This window comes from Leptonychotes weddellii, chromosome 1, assembly GCF_054177405.1.
Source record: "Leptonychotes weddellii isolate Sample4059 chromosome 1, ASM5417740v2, whole genome shotgun sequence".
Lineage (NCBI taxonomy): Eukaryota > Metazoa > Chordata > Mammalia > Carnivora > Phocidae > Leptonychotes > Leptonychotes weddellii.
In genome coordinates this window covers 119,505,246-119,521,842 of record NC_138369.1, presented here as the reverse complement: position 1 = coordinate 119,521,842, position 16,597 = coordinate 119,505,246, and the positions used below count along the sequence as shown (strand labels likewise).

The 16,597-nt window shown below is 40.5% G+C and overlaps 1 protein-coding gene across 2 annotated transcripts in view; it reads left to right on the top strand.

Annotated features, from left to right (window-relative positions):
- EHHADH (enoyl-CoA hydratase and 3-hydroxyacyl CoA dehydrogenase) overlaps positions 1–16,597 on the top strand; it is a 48,528-nt gene that overhangs the window by 23,543 nt on the left and 8,388 nt on the right. For both annotated transcript variants that reach the window (XM_081830841.1, XM_081830838.1), the window contains 2 exons: positions 1,622–1,726; positions 13,194–13,535. In XM_081830841.1, the coding sequence (XP_081686967.1) occupies positions 1,622–1,726; positions 13,194–13,535 (447 nt within the window). The remainder of the gene's footprint in view (positions 1–1,621; positions 1,727–13,193; positions 13,536–16,597) is intronic.

Below are 16,597 nucleotides of genomic sequence, written 5' to 3'. Positions count from 1 at the left end.
CGATGGAGTTAACACTTTATTATTTTAAAAGATTTTTTGTTTATTCATTTGAGAGAGAGAGAGAGAGCACAAGCAGGGGGAGGGGGGGAAGCAGAATCCCCACTGAGCTGGGAGCCCGACGTGGGGCTCGGTCCCAGGACCTGGAGTTCGTGACCTGAGCCAAAGGCAGACGCCCAACCATCTGAGCCACCCAGGCGCCCCCAAGTGATCTTATACACAGGAGACTTGATCCCTGCAGCCACTCATCCACTCCTCACTGCCCTCCTCGCCCCAGGGGGAAATCTGGGAGCCTGTTTTCAAAGGCACTTCTAGAACACCACCCAAATAATGTTGCAGAGTGGCCCCTGCCGGAAATCATTGAACTGTCTCTCTGATCAAGAAAACCCATCTGTAACTCTCTGAAGCACTACTAAGAACTAGGAATGGAGGGTTTGTCTCAAAGATGACCTCCACTAACACTGTATGAACAGCAAGGACTGTGACACTGTTACCCTCAAGACTGATTTGATGATCACTTTTCCACAAGGCAAGATGGTACTGGCAAGAAAGCAAGTAAGGTGTTACTGTCTCCTTTCTTCTGACCCTGTGTTAAGGGATGCTCGTATCCCTTAACTCGCTTCTTCAGAATATTCAGATTAAATTATGTATTTACACCCAATGAAGAACTCAGGAGTGATGCTCATCAAACTTTTTAACACCCTACAGCTGCCATTCTATAGTGGAGGTGGCCAGGGCCACCCCTGCCCATTAGCAGCTCCTGGTACCACCGCCATCAGACACTAGATGTCGCCAGCTGCTCCTTTTTGTCCTCACTCCAGGCTGACAACCCTCTGTAGAGCACTCCTTTCTCCAAACTTGGGGTCATGGGCCACACCCTACCTGCATGGATCTGAAGCAACAATTGTCTGATCACTTCTGCTTCCCTTTTAGCTTCTGTGGTAAAAGGCAGGGCTCCAAAACTCACACAATAGCAACTCCACAAACGAAGAGAGATGCTGGGTAGGCAAAAAATGACACAAGTCCACCCCATTTATCCCGTGTAATTTTGATTATAACTTCAATAATGTCAACCTAATCAATAATTTCCCCCTGCTTACCCAACTATATTCATGTTTCAGGACTGTCTTTTTTTTTTTTTTTGGTAATCAGTGATGGTATGTGTGTCGGTGTATATTGGTGTAAGATAGATCCTGCTACTCTCTGCTGTTACTATCTCTGTTATTGGTCTCAAAACTTGATCATCTCTTCTCTAGAAATGTCTACTTCACAAAGTGCTTCCATAGAGATTTATAGACTATAAAGAAAATGTGTTATTCTCACTTGATACTCAGAATTACCAAGGTAAGCATAATTATTCCCATTTGTCTAGGAGGAAGGGGTGGTCCCCATACAATTCTTCATCATCACGCAAATAGTAGTAGAAGGTAGAGCTGAAGCTTGAACTAAGTTTTCTGGTTACCTATACAGTGACCTTTCTACTATAAAGGTCAGTGTGTTGCTTATTTATTTCATTTAATCATAGATGTTTGTATCCAAGACAGATAACCTTCCCTACTAGAGAGAGTAATGCTTTTGCTTTAACCTCACATTGTTCTTTGATTTTTGTTTTGTTTTGTTTTAGGAAGACATGTTTTGGCAGATGAAGCCCTCAAGCTGGGTATTCTAGATGAAATTGTGAACTCAGACCCGGTTGAAGAAGCAATCAAATTAGCCCAGAGAATTTCTGGTAAGAAGATAATAATAAAAATAGCACAAGATTGGAAGCAAGCTAAACTTTCATTTTAATAAAGAATTCCTTAAATGTCTTATGGTACATCCATGTGATAAAATATGATGGAGCTTTAAAATGAATAAGAAACTGTACATATTAATACGTTATAAATGCCACGACATATTGTATTACAAAGTGAAAAACACTATACATCCAGGGCCCTGGGTGGCTCAGTTAAGAGTCTGCCTTCGGCTCAGGTCATGATCCTAGAGTCTCAGGATCGAGTCCCGCATCTGGCTCCCTACTCAGTGGGGAGTCTGCTTCTCCCTCTGCCCTTCACCCCGCTCGTGCTCTCTCTCTCTCAAATAAATAAATATCTTTAAAATAAAAAACCTATACATCATTGTGTATAGTGGTTCACCATTTATGCAAAAAGAAAAGGGGGATGGACCTGAATGTCTATATGGGGAGAATGTATATATGTAACTGTTCATCTACATATAAGATATTTCTGTAAAGATTCACAAGAAATGGTTAATGGTTGCCTCTGGGAATGGGGTTGGTCAGCCAGGGAAGCTCTTGGAAGAAAATTTTTCATTGTTTACCCTTTTGTACTTTTGAATTTGGATTAAAATAATGTATTTTCTGTAAGAAATATAATTAAAATGAAAACAAGCAAACAAACAATTCAGCAAACAGAAACAAGACTCTCAGTGTGCCTGGGGGGCTCAGGCACAGGTTGAACATCCAACTCTTGGTTTTGGCTCAGGTCTTGATCTCAGGGTCATGAGATCCGGCTGCACTCCCAGCGGGGAGTCTGCTTGAAAATTCTCTCCCTCTGCCCCTCACCCTACTTTCTCTCAAATAAATAAATAAATCTTGGGGGGGAAAAAAAGAAAGAAACAAGCCTCTCTAATTTGCCACAATGAAACCATAGTTATGTCTCGTGAGCTGTATTTTCTTTCTCTCGCTGGTTTCTCACTTTATGGATTCATGGCATTCATTCCTTTAAGAGTCCTTGGGAGTGGCACTCCTAGCGTTTTCCCTTTTTCCTCTTTTCAACTTTTCCTTTTTAATTTATGGAGATTGGCAGCAAGATGGAGAGGGTTAAAGAGTGCCAGAAAAAATAATGGGGAGCAGTGATGGGTCACAGGTAGAGCTTCAGGCTCTTCTTTCGGCTTGGTGGTAGGCAAAGGCTCAGTGTCATTCAAAGGCATTCTTTTGAAAAAGTCGTCCTTTTGTCGACCCTGGCAGGGACCAAACACTTCCCTGAAATAATCTTTCTTTTTGTGGCTCTAGCCAGTTGCGGTTTCAATGCGACTGTAAAAGCTTGAACTGGAGAAGCCAGGGACTGTAGAGAGAAGATCCTGGTGACTCATAGAGAATTAGCAAGTCTTTGCCCAAAAGGGAATGAGCCTCCTGGTATCATTCTCTGCCTTCCATACAGTCATCACCAACTTTTTGTCTCTGATTTCACTGTGCCTCCCGGGAGGGCTTATTGTCGTGTTAGAAGTCACTCGATTGGCTGATAGCAAAGGCTTTTTGCGTTTGGAGATGCGTACAAGGGTTTTTGGTTTAGGGCTGGTGATAGACCCATGTCTAACATTGACACCCATGGCTTTAGTTTGTAAAGAACTAGGTCTCCACAGGAAGTTCTTTTCCTTAACTGATTTCCCTAGATTGAGATATGAGAGTTAAGGAACTAAAAGAGATAGATGAGGATCATAGTCTAGTAAATTGTAAAATGGTCTGTTTTAATTTTAAAAATGTACTTGACTTTAAAAATAATTTTTAAATTAGAAAACTAAACATTAAGTTAATTTTTTTATTTATAAAATTTATAAAATGGCCTACTCGGTCTCTGCAACATTGCACAGTTTGTCCACTTGGTGGCGTCCAAATATTGAGGAGGAATTACTTGCTTTTTTTTTTTTTTTCCTTTCCGTTTTTTTTAGGAATCATCTGCTTTAAAATTTGGTAATTCACCTGTTAACAGTAGGGAAATGGTTTTTAGCTTTTGACAATTATATATAACTATTTTAAATTGTAATTATGAAGACTATACAGAAATATGTAAAATTGTGTATAAAAATGTCTAAAATATAAATTTACATAAATTCTATAATTATAGCTATATAGAGTATGAATATGGCCAAAAATTTAAAGGAAATATGCAAAAATGAAAATAAGTTTTTTTCAAGAAATTTTATAAGTAATCTTTGCTTCTGTTTTCATTTCTTCCAGTTTTATTGGGGTATAATTTACACACAGTAAAATCCACCCATTCCAAGTGTAGAGTTTGAAGAATTTTTTTTTTTTTTAAAGATTTTATTTATTTATTTATTTGACAGAGAAAGACACAGCGAGAGAGGGAACACAAGCAGGGGGGAGTGGGAGAGGGAGAAGCAGGCTCCCCGCCGAGCAGGGAGCCCGATGCGGGACTCGATCCAGGGACTCCAGGATCATGACCTGAGCCGAAGGCAGTCGCTTAACCAACTGAGCCACCCAGGCGCCCATGTTTGAAGAATTTTTGTAATTGTTTATAGTTGTCTAACTACTGTCACAATCACTACATTTCTATTACCCTAAAAAAAAAAGTTATTTTCATGCCCCTTTCCTGTAGATTCTCTTCCCTTCCCCTTGGCCACAGATAATCACTGACCTACTTTCTGTTAATATAGTTTTGCTTTTTCAGAATTTCATATAGTTGGAATCACAATACAGCATGTAGCCTTTTGTGTCTGACTCCTTTCACTTAGGATAGTATCTTTGAAATTCATCCATGTTGTTTCATGTAATAATATTTCATTCTTTTTTATTACCTAATAGTATTCCATAGTATGGATATCATTGTAAAATATTGGAGACAACTCAAAACTCTAATTTAGGGGATTAGTTACATAAAAGGTGGTAGATCACAATGAAGCAACCCCATTCAGCCATTAAAACTTCCATTTTTTTTTTTTAAAGATTTTTTTTATTTGAGAGAGAGAGTGAGAGAGAGAGAGAGCACAAGAGGGGGGAGCGGGAGAGGGAGAAGCAGACTCCCGGCCGAGCAGGGAGCCTGATGCGGGACTCGATCCCGGGACTCCAGGATCATGACCTGAGCCGAAGGCAGTCGCTTAACCAACTGAGCCACCCAGGCGCCTTAAACTTCCATTTTTTAAAGAAAGTGAAGAACTTGGGAAAATGCTTACATGTAATACTGTAGAAAACAACCAGATAGGAAAATGCACAGTTGCATGTATATGTCTTCATATGCATATTTGCATAAGGAAATAAACTAAAAAATTTTTGTCAGTGCTTGTATTGGGCGGTAGTTAAAGAAGACTCTTGATTTTTTTTTTTAAAAAAATGTTTATCTTGGGGTGCCTGGGTGGCTCGGTCAGTTAAGCATCCGACTCTTGATTTCAGCTCGGGTCATGATCTCAGGGTTGTGTGATCAAGAGTCCGGAGTAGGGCTCTGCGCTCAGCGGGGAGTCTGCTTCTCTCTCTCCCTCTCTCTCTGCCCATCACCGTGTATGCAAGCTCACACTGTGTCTCTTTTGGGGGTTAAGTCTTAGAATCCCCCTGGGAAACTCTGGGAATTTCCTGTTTGGTTTTATTTATTTGTTTGGTTTTTTTTTTAGAGAGAGAGAGAGAGAGCGCGAATACATGAGCCGGGGGCGGGGGGGTGGGGTGGGGGCGGAGGGCAGAGGCAGAGGGAGAATCTCAAACAAGCTCCACTCCCAGCACAGAGCCTGAGGAGGCACTCAATCTCACGACCCTGACACCATGACCTGAGCCCAAATCAAGAGTCGGATGCTTAACTGACTGAGCCACCCAGGTGCCCCTGTTGTTGCTTTTAAAATGAGTTCCACTATTTGGAATCCTACGATTCCTTGGTGCTGCTTTGTAATCGGTAAATGCCAGAGATACAAGGTAGAGAAATAGTGCAGGTTGACAAAGGACTATCTCATAGAATCATATGTACATTTGCCATTTATTATCTTACAAAATGCATAGCGTAGAGAGACTTGTTCATTTTGCCTTTCACTTTCATTGAAGGTCTTGTTCTTTTCCTTTCTGTTTGTTCTAGACTTTCCTCCCCTTCTCCTCCTTCTTCTTCTTTTTGGTCTTTGTTTTTAAATATAGCTATTAGTATGTGGTTATTTGGCAGAACAAAATGATGGATTGACTTGAAGGAGAGGCTCCACAAAAATCTTTTATAAATATATATTTATATTTTATAATGGGTATTTGTGAGTATACTAAAAACCACTGAATTGTAAACTTTAAAATGGTGACTTTTATGGTATGTGAATTATACCTCAATTTTTTTGAAAGAATTTATTTATTTATTTTAGAGAGAGTGTGTGTGTGTGAGTGGGTGAAGGGGCAAGGGAGAGGGAGAGAGAATCCTCAAGCAGACTCCCTGCTGAGCACGGAGCCCAACGTGGCCTGAACTGAAATCAAGAGTCAGCTGCCTAACCAACTTAGCCACTCAGGTACCCCTATACTTTGATTTTTAAAATACATGTAAAATTATTGAGTTCTCCTTTCCCATTTGTAAAAATATGCCATTAATTAAGCCTATTCCCACCCCATTCCTACATCTCACCCTCCCATCCTCACCCCCAACCCCTGATCAACTTCTTCAGCTGAAATGTTGACTTAAAAACAATAACAATAATAATAATAACAAGGAGATATATATATGTATATATATATAAAATGTAATAACAGGGAAAAGATTAAGGAACTTACTTAGTTCCTTAGGGGAGAAGGAAGGGAATTTCCAATGGTCAATGTTGCAATCAGCAGTTTAGAACCAGTTATGGATAGAAGGGGATTATAGGAGGATAGCATATATCTAAAAATATGACTTGGGGGTACCTGGGTGGTTCATTTGGTTGAGTATCTGACTCTTGATCTTAGCTCAAGTCTTGATTTCAGGGTTGTGAGTTCAAGCTCCACATAATATATATATATATATATATATATGTATATATGATTTGGGAAGTAGCTGCAAATTTCTCTTACAATTTAACATGCATCCTGGAGAGGAGAGTTGACTGTGAAAGTCAATTAGCATCATGCATCTTAGTGCTCTTGTTATATGAAGCTTCTCAGACTACTGCAGTGCAATGGATTAAGCAGAGCAATTCAGAATTACTTGGTCAAACCAGATTGCTTTGGCTCAACTGGGGAGGAGAGGGTCCCATAAAATGCTATTTATTTGCATTTGCATTTGGCCAGCAACCTGCTTATTTCCAAACTGAGTAAGAACTCCCCGTTCCCGCGTGCATGTTTCTAGCATGAAGCTGAAAGTATGTGCTGTTATTCAAAGATGGGCACAGGAGACATCCAGCTGGGGGGCTTCAACTCAGGAACCTAATGATGTTTTTGTCCCTGTAACAAACCCTGGTTCTGTTATGATTATGACACCATGTTAGCCATTTTTAGTGATTCTAATTCTGCCTACAGACTTTGGTCTGTGTGTTCATTTTGATTTTGTGACTTTAAACAAATCTTAATGGTATCATCGTCTTTCTCTCCATTTTATCTTTTGCTTTTTGTAATTTATTTTTGCTCTCTGTGAACCTTTATATACACATTTCACAAGAACAGAGTGACCCTGCCTCACAGAGAAGGCCTAAGCGCATGTCTAAATTGAGCTGCCTTTTTTTGTAATACCAGAGTTCTGTGGGTGACCTCCTGCAAGACTGAAAAAGTACAGTTGTCCTGTCTGTCCTTTGCAGAGCTTCTGTGACAAACACAGCTTACTTACTGTTTATCAGAACTGGAGAAGAAACCATCCTTTATGCCTTAGGTAACCATTTCTGTAAATTGCATGTTATGCCTCTCTTTAAACTAGGCAGAGAAAATCTCTTCCTGTCAGTTTACCAGAAAGAAAAGAGGGAAAATAATCACCTCCTTTTCTTCCTTTAGGAGGGTGATTCACTTATTTTTTTTTTTAAATCAAAACTTGAGTATTCTTCTGCCTTACAATACCTCAAAGAATTAAGAAAAAAAATGTGAATGGGTCAAGGAAAGAATTCAATTATAAGCATATTTGAATCACTAATTAGTTCTTCTCCTCATTTTCCTGGGTGCTGACCTCATTTGCTGGTGCTGACCTGCCCATACCTGCCTCTCTTATTCTGTAGGTACAGCTGAGTGAATTTAAAACCACCAAGACATTAAAACAACCAAGTGTATAAGAAACACACGTTGAAAACAGCATACCTGTAGACCCAAAGGGGAAATTCTGAATATATTTTGTTCTAATAGAACGAATTTGTAAGGTAATAGCATCCTTTATAGCTGCAGCAGGAAAGAGATAGGAAATTGAGCAGGGAAAAAGCATCTGTATTTGCGCCTGGATCCACAATTCTCCAGTGGATGTGCTCAGCTTGGCCCTAGACTGGTCTGGACAGGCGCCACAGGTAGTTCCCAGAATGCCCATCTGCAGTCAGATAGATTCTGAGTATCCCCAGGATAATAGCATTATGCTGATCAGCAATAATTACTGCACACAATTAAGCAGGCTTTCCTTTTTTCTTTTCTCTCTGTTTTTTGTTTTTTTCTTTCTTTCTTCCCTTTTCAGTGTCTGGTCCAGGGCAGAGTTTGCCAGGAGCTGCAGCTCTCCTTGATCCAGATCCTGGCTGACCTAATGCTCTGCTCTTGCACTTTCCAGAAGCTACACCTCAAAATCAAGTGTTGAAGTTTTAAAAATACACATGTGTAGGCCCCACCCTTAAATATTCTTAGCTGGGTCTCCAGTGGGGCATGGGCATCTGAACTTTTTAAATTCCTTGGATAACTCTTGATGTGTACTATGGTGTTGAGATCAGTCCTAATCAGATGGGAATTCTGGTAGTGTCACAAGGACAGAAATTCAGCTCTAAAATATGCCCTGTTCCCGGCACAGACTGCCCCAGCTGCCTGTTCATGCCACAGCATTGGCGGCTCCGTCCCCTTTCCTCATGCACTTCGTCCTCCACATACTTGTCCCCTCTTGCCTCCCTTTGGGGCCACCAGGAAATTAAATCAGCTGTAGGCCCTGGAAGGGGCTCCATCCTTCTCTGCTGAACTTGCCTTCCTGGAAATTGAGGATTGGGCTAACACATTGGATAACTGAGCAAGTCATTGGAAACCTGTTGGGTAGAGTTCATGTCTTTCCAACAATAGGAGGGCACACAGGGACCACATGTCTAACCACTGTCTTCCCCTCCTTTCCTGTTCTCAACATCATATGGGAAAGCATTAATTTAAAAATCCATTATTTTGGGGGACGCCTGGGTGGCTCAGTCGGTTAAACATCTGCCTTCGGCTCAGGTTATGATCCCAGGGTCCTGGGATCGAGCCCCGTATCTGGCTGTCTGCTCGGCGGGGAATCTGCTTCTCCCTCTCCCTGCTGCTCCCCCTGCTTGTGCTCTCTCTCTCCCTCTTTCTCTCTGTCAAATAAATAAATAAAATCTTTAAAAATAAATAAATAAAAATCCATTATTTTCGAGTCTACTTAGTTATCAGGCATTAGGAAGTATTGTTGCCTCCTAGGTTAAAAAAAGTTTGAGATTATGCAGTGCCTCAAAGATAAATTTACATGTGTACATGATTAAATCCAAACCTTACTCAGTCTCCCTTGCACACTTTGTAACACACCAGTACCAGACAGGTTCATGTTCATATGCCTTTTTATACTGAAACTGCTTTATAACCTCTGGTAGGTTTTCTGTCTAATTAACTGAAGTGTACATTTTTGATGTAATGGTGTATTCTTGAAGAGATGGTAACACTTTAAAAAAAAACAGTTTCTGGCATAGTGTTTTAGACAGCAGTTTTGGTAATATAATGTGTTACACATTTATTCTTTTTATTTGAAGATCTGATAATGCATTTATTTTAATGCAATTGACAAGAGAGTTTATTATATTGCAACTGGCAAAAGAATTTGGTTATTTCTATGACATACATCTTAAAATTATGACTGATAACATTATACCAGGACATAACAGATTTAAAGTTTAATATCACATCTTATTTGATAATGCTTCTCATACACATTTATCCTGTGATGCAAACTTCAGAATCATCATTCTGTTGAGTTATACTCAATTCCATTAAGTTATTTTTACTTTTATTATTATTATTTTTTTAAGTAAGTTCCACGCCCGATGTGGGGCTCAAGCTTACAGCCCTGAGATCAAGAGTCACACGCTCTACCAACTGGGCCAGTGAGGCACCCCTGTTGAGTTTTTTAAAAAATATAGAACCACAAGGGTTTTGACTAGAAATTCATATATAATATATATGGAAAATATTTATATTTTTATGTTATGAAATGTTTATATCCAGGAACATGGAGTCTCTCTCTTTATTAAAGTCTTTATATATTCTTCAATAAAATGGTATAGTTATCTTCTTAAAGGTCTTGTATGTTTCTTGATAAATTCATTTTTAGGCATTTTTAAAAATAGCTTTAATGAGGTAAATTCACTGTATAGAGTTGCACAGCCATCACCATGAGTCAATTTTAGGACTTGTCACCACCCCCAAAATTTCCCTCATATTTTGTTGCAACTTCTCCCACTTCCACCCCCGGCCTTAGGCAACCACTGATCTTTCTGTCTCTACAGATTTGCCTTTTCTGGACATTTACCATGAACGGCATCATATCATATGTAATCTTTTGATCTGGCTTCTTTTCAGTTTGCATAATGTTTTTGAGGCTCATTTGAATTGCAGCATGTATCAGTAATTTGCGGATAGTATTTTTATTGCTGAACAGTATTCTGCATAGCTCTACCACATTTTCTTCATCCCTTCATCAGTTGATGAGCTGGTATGAATAATACTGTTACGGATATTTGTAATAAGGTGTATGCGGACATATGTCTTCATTTCTCTTAGGTAGATTCCTTGGAGTGAAATTGCTGGGTTGAACAATAAGCTTATCCTTTTAAGGAACTGCCAAACTGTTTTCCAAAGTAGATGTACTGTCCTGTTTTAGATTTTCACAAACAACGGCTGAGGATTCCAGTTACTCCACATCATCACCAACACCTGGTATTGATGTTTTTCAATAATAATCATTCTAGTGGGTCTGTCTTAGTTACCTCTAGCTACATAACAAATTACTCCAAAATTTAACTGCTTAAAATCAAACATTTATTACCTGGCAGTCTCTGTGTGTCAGGAATATAGGCGTGGTGAACTAGGTTCTCTGGTTTAGGATTCCACATAAGATTGCCTTCAAGGTATTATCTGTGGCTTCCCACCTCAAGGCTTGACTGGGGGAGGATCTGCTTCCAAGTTGACTCAAGTAGTTGTTAGTAGGATTCAGTTCCATGTGGTCTGTTGCACTGAGGGCCTTAGCCCCTCACTGGCTGTTGGCTGAATGTCTCCTTCAGTTCTTTGCCACGTGGGCTTCACCAAAGCGCCGCTCACACGTGGCAACTGACTTCCATCAGAATGAACGAGTGAGAGAGCAAGAGAGGGAGAACAAGACTGAAGCCAGAGTCTTTTTGTACCTTAATCTCAGAAATGACACCCTATTACTTAGAGACAACCCACCACATTCACTATGGGTTTTTTTTTATCACTGTGGTTTTTATTTGCATTTCCTTAATGACTAATGCTGTTGAACACCTTTTCACATATGTATTAGCCATTCATATATCCTCTTTGGTGAAATAGCCACTTAAGTTTTTGCCCATTTAAAAAACTGAGTGGTTTGCCTTCTTTTTACTGAGTCACAAGAATTCTTTCTATACTCTGGATACAAATACTGCATTAGGTATTTGATTTACAAATTGTATTGGTTTTCTATTGCTTTGATAACAAATTACTGGAAGCTTAGTAGTTTAAATGACACAAATTTATTGTCTTACAGATCTATAGGTCAGAAGTCTGCTGTTTGGGTCTCACTGATCTAAAATGCAGGTTTCTGCAGCCATACTCCTTTTGGAGGCTCTAGGGGAGAATCTGTTTCCTGCTCACTCAGGTGGTTGGCACAATTCACTATCTTGTGTTGTAAGACCAAGGTCCTCATGTTCTTGCTGGTTCTAAGTCAAGGGAATGGCCCAGAGGCCACTGAATTCCTTGATTCTTGGCCCCCTTCCTCCATCGTCTAAGCCATATCATCACCAACAGGTCAAATCTTCCCCATGTTGTGTCTCTCTGACCCTTCCTCATTATCAATGTCTCTTTCAGCATAGCTGGGAAAGGGTCTCCTCTTTTAAGGACTCTTATGCTTAGGTTGGGAACATCTAGACAAGAAAGGATAATCTCCACATCTCAAGTTCTTTACCATTAATCATATCTGTAGAGTCTCTTTGCAATGTAAGGTTATATACTCATAGCTTCTAGGGATTAGGAAGTAGACATTGGGGGCATGCAGCATTACTCTGCCTACCATACAAATATTTTCTCCCAGTCTATGGTTTATTGTTTCATTTTCTTAATGGTATCCTTTGAAGTACAAAGTCTTAAGTTTTGATGACATCCAGTTTATTGATTTTTTTTTTCGTTCATGAATCATGCTAAGAATACTTTGCTTAACCCAAGGTCCTAAAGATTTTCCTTATGTTTTCTTCTAGAAATTTTTATAGTTTTAGCTCTTCCATTTTGATTTATGATCCAATTTTTTTTTAAAGATTTTATTTATTTATTTATTTGACAGAGAGAGACACAGCGAGAGAGGGAACACAAGCAGGCGGAGTGGGAGAGGGAGAAGCGGGCTCCCCGCAGAGCAGGGAGCCCGATGTGGGACTTGATCCCAGGACCCTGGGATTATGACCTGAGCCGAAGGCAATCGCTTAACCGACTGAGCCACCCAGGCGCCCTATGATCCAATTTTTTGAGTTAATTTTTATATATGGTTCTAGGTAAGGATCTAATTTTTTTTTTTTTTTGCATATAGCTATCTAGTTATTTCAGCACTGTTTATTGAAAAAACTCTCCCTTCATTGAATTGTTTTGGCACCTGTGCTGAAAATCAGTTGGCTCTAATTGCCAGGACTTATTTCTGAACTCTCAATTATCTTCCACTGATTCGTATGTCTCCCCTTGTACCAATATAACACTCCCTTCTGTTCTAGGTCTTTTTAAGTGTTTGTTACTATCAGGAATGGAGTTGAGATTATTTTGAATCTAAAATATTCTTAACTCAGAAATATTTTCCTTAAACTCACTGAGAGTTTAATATTTAATCTATTATAACACTGTCTTGGCTTTGGAACAGAAGGAAAAGGAAACTTTTATGCCTACATGAGGTAACTTGAAAATTGCGTCGAATCTGTTAAATTCTATCTTACCAGACTAAGGTGCATCAGATATTTTGATGCTCGTGTTAAAATATCTTGATGAATAGTATTTAATTTTGTGCTTTTAATTGGAGCAGGTTGTTGTCTATTATTATTATTATTATTACATACTCCTAGTCCCTTGGTATAAGTAACATTTCCAAAGATCCGATTTTCTTTCTTCTTTCTTCCAGATCAGCCTTTAGAATCCCGTAGACTCTGCAACAAGCCAATTCAGAGCTTGTCCAACATGGACAGCATTTTCAGTGAAGCCCTTCTGAAGATGCGGAAGCAGCATCCTGGGTGCCTTTCTCAGGAGACGTGTGTCCGTGCAGTCCAGGCTGCCGTCCAGTATCCCTATGAAGTGGGCATCAAGAAGGAGGAGGAGTTGTTCATGTACCTTCAGAAATCAGGGCAGGCTAGAGCCCTGCAATATGTTTTCTTTGCGGAGAGGAATGCCAGTAAGTGGTCAACCCCCTCGGGAGCATCCTGGAAAACAGCAACAGCACAGCCCATCTCCTCGGTTGGCGTTGTCGGTAAGAATGTGGTGGGGTTAAAATCATTCTCCAAATCTGCACACAGGAAGTGCTGCCATTTGCTTAGGCTCTATACTAAGCATGTTATTTGTGTGGCTAACTTGGTTTTCACCCCAGCCCGTGAGTTATCTTCATTTTACATGTGAGGCCTAGAGACACCAACCTCCTCAAGAGTGAGCTAAACAAGCGGTGTGAGGGTCTGGCGCTAGGTCTGTCTGACTCTAGACTCTGGGTATTTTTTTCTTACTCATTGCCTCCTCTTCCCTGCATGAATCTCTCACTCCTGGATTTCCCAGCAATGATTATTATTTGTACCACATTTCCAAGTATGGTCTGTTACTCTTGTAGCTAAGTGTTTGGAATGAAGGCTCTTTGCCTTTTCTGGTCCCTGGATTCATTCACTTCTCATTTGACACCACTATCCTCAAATCTCTCTGCACCCTGAAACAGTGAACTCCCTACTTTTTCCCTCTGGAATTTTTCCAAACAAAACCTCTTCTTTCCTCAGAAGCTAGTCCTCTGATTGGCTTCTTTGGGCTACTTTCCTAAGCTTCCCTTGTTCTTAGTCTTGACCCAGGAATGGTCTTCGGTGGATTTTAAACTCCCCTGAAATGGTAAGCAAAATGTTATATGTGTCAGCTTATATATGGTCTTCTGAGGGAGGAGGTCCATAGTTTACTGAAAGTGTCAATTTTCTTAACCCTCACCCAGCTGTCCAGCACCAACCCAGTTTGGAGGGAAAGACCCCACTCTACATCTTCTCAGTCTTCTGTTATCAGTCACACTGTGCTCTTTCTGGCATTGACTCTGTTCACTTGTGATTTTTAAAATTTTATTTTATTTAAATTCAACTAATTAACATATAGTGTATTATTAGTTTGAAAGGTAGAGTTCAGGGATTCATCAGTTGCATATAACACCCAGTGCTCATTCCATCATGTGCCCTCCTTAATGCCCATCCCCCAGTTACCCCATCTCCCCACTCGTGATTTTTAAAGGAGGTGGACGGAGAGTGTGACAGAGAACTCTGTTTCTTTTTTGTGCTTTTTTTCAGCAACGCCAATATTTGTTTCTAGTTGCTGTGCACTTACTCTGTTTCTTCTCTATGTTCCTTCAAGCCAAGAATAATTAATGCAATATAACAGCAAAGATGAAATTTATCAGTATTGTGTTCATCAACCATTGTTGAGAGTTTCCCTATTTCCTTGTTGTGAGCCTTTTAAAAAAGATTTCAGATTCATGTCTGGCATGAAATGTCTAAAAGTTTGTAGTTTTGTTTTTTTAAGTGTACCCCGTATTGTTCATAAAAATATTTGAAGAAGCATTTAAAATCCATGGAAGATAACTTGGATACAAATAAAGTGAGAGAGTTTGGTCATTTCCCCCTTGGTCACGTCTATCCCCATACTGCTGCGCACGTGATCATTGTGACGCAGCCTCCCGCGGCTCCCTGTGCCCTCTGGAACGTTCCTACAGCCTGATCTGCTTCCTGCCTGAGACCCAGCTTACTCTGGGCACCCGCTCCTCCTGCAGGCCTCTTAGGAGAATACTGCTGCTTCTCTCACTGTCCACGGCCCCGGTGCCACTTCCCAGTTCCCTTCTCAGACCATTGTCTCTTTCAGGACACTCCTCTGTGGTTCTGCCATCTGGTCTGATCGCTCTCTCCCTCCTCATTACTGTCATTACCCCTCCCACCCCCATTTGCCGAAAATTGTGGCTGGCTCACAGTTATCCACTTTCCCCCAAATCCTGCTGCCACCCTGATTGTCTTCATCCTACCCCTACTTACACCTTTTCCGTAGGTCTTGCCTTTACCTTGAATATTTCTCCACGTCTGAAATTCAAACTCTGACCTTTCCCCGACAACCTTGTATCTTCCTACATCTCTTCCTTGGTTATTCCGTCTACATCCATTACTTGATCGGCTCCCCTTATCTTTACTTTCTTCTCTTTCCAAATATCACTTCCAAGGTCATCCCTTCAGCCACTGTCTTGTCAGGGTCCTCGAACTCTGTGACTCATCGCCCTTTCACTCTGCCCCCTGGCAAAACCCCAGGTGTGCACCTCCATGAGCCCATTTCCAGGCTTCTCAGAACGTGTCAGCACCACTGCAAGTTCATGTCCTCCCCCCTTGCCTGGGCTCTCAGAGCCCTCCGAAAGGGAGAAGACGCAGTTGACCAAAACTACAGAACCAATAGTGAAAGCATCCTTTATTCTTTCTTTACTTCTGTCAATAGAAGAGGTTCTTGACCAGAATTAATTCCATGGCAGTTAAAGGCAATGAGTTGTTAGGGAAGCAAGACCCCTTACCCCTCTATGTGTTTAATGAGGAAAACTTAGGAAACTAAATTCAATATAAATATAATATGCACCTTTGGAAACATAATTACCAACAGTGAAAAGCTTGGGGTTTTTTTGGAGATCTTTGAGACCACAGGTTTGTGAGAAGAGAAATTGGGAGCTAAGAACTGTTTATTTTTTTACGATTTATTTATTTGTTTGGGGGAGAGAGAGCGTGTGTGGGCAGGGGGAGGGGCAAAGAGAGAGGGAGAGAATCTCAAGCAGACTCCCCACTGAGTGCAGAGTCCTATGCGGGGCTCCATCCCAGAACCCTGAGATCCTGACCTGAGCCAATACCAAGAGTCAGCCGCTCAACTGACTTGAGCCACCCAGGCACCCTGGAGCTAAGAACTTTTTGAAATAAATATATATTGTGTTTTCATGTATGTTTTTGTTTCAGTGATTATATGAAATGTGTCCGTTTATAGGGCTAAAGAGAATCTAAAATTATGGCTAGGACACTTGCAGAAAGCCTTAGTCTGGTCTACTTTATGATTTGGATTCTAAGTTGATTTGTAGCCCTACAGGTCATTCAGCAGATCTGCTCCGCCAGGTGAGCGCTGAAGAGCTGCGCTCGACTTTCGCAGGTGCCTTTCCTTCACGGCTCTGTGGTCGGTTCTGAGATCTCACCTACCTTACGCGACACTTTACAAAGTACTTTCACATTGCATCTTGTTAGTCCTCATTGTCTCTGTGAGATTATAATTTCTTTTTTTTTTTTT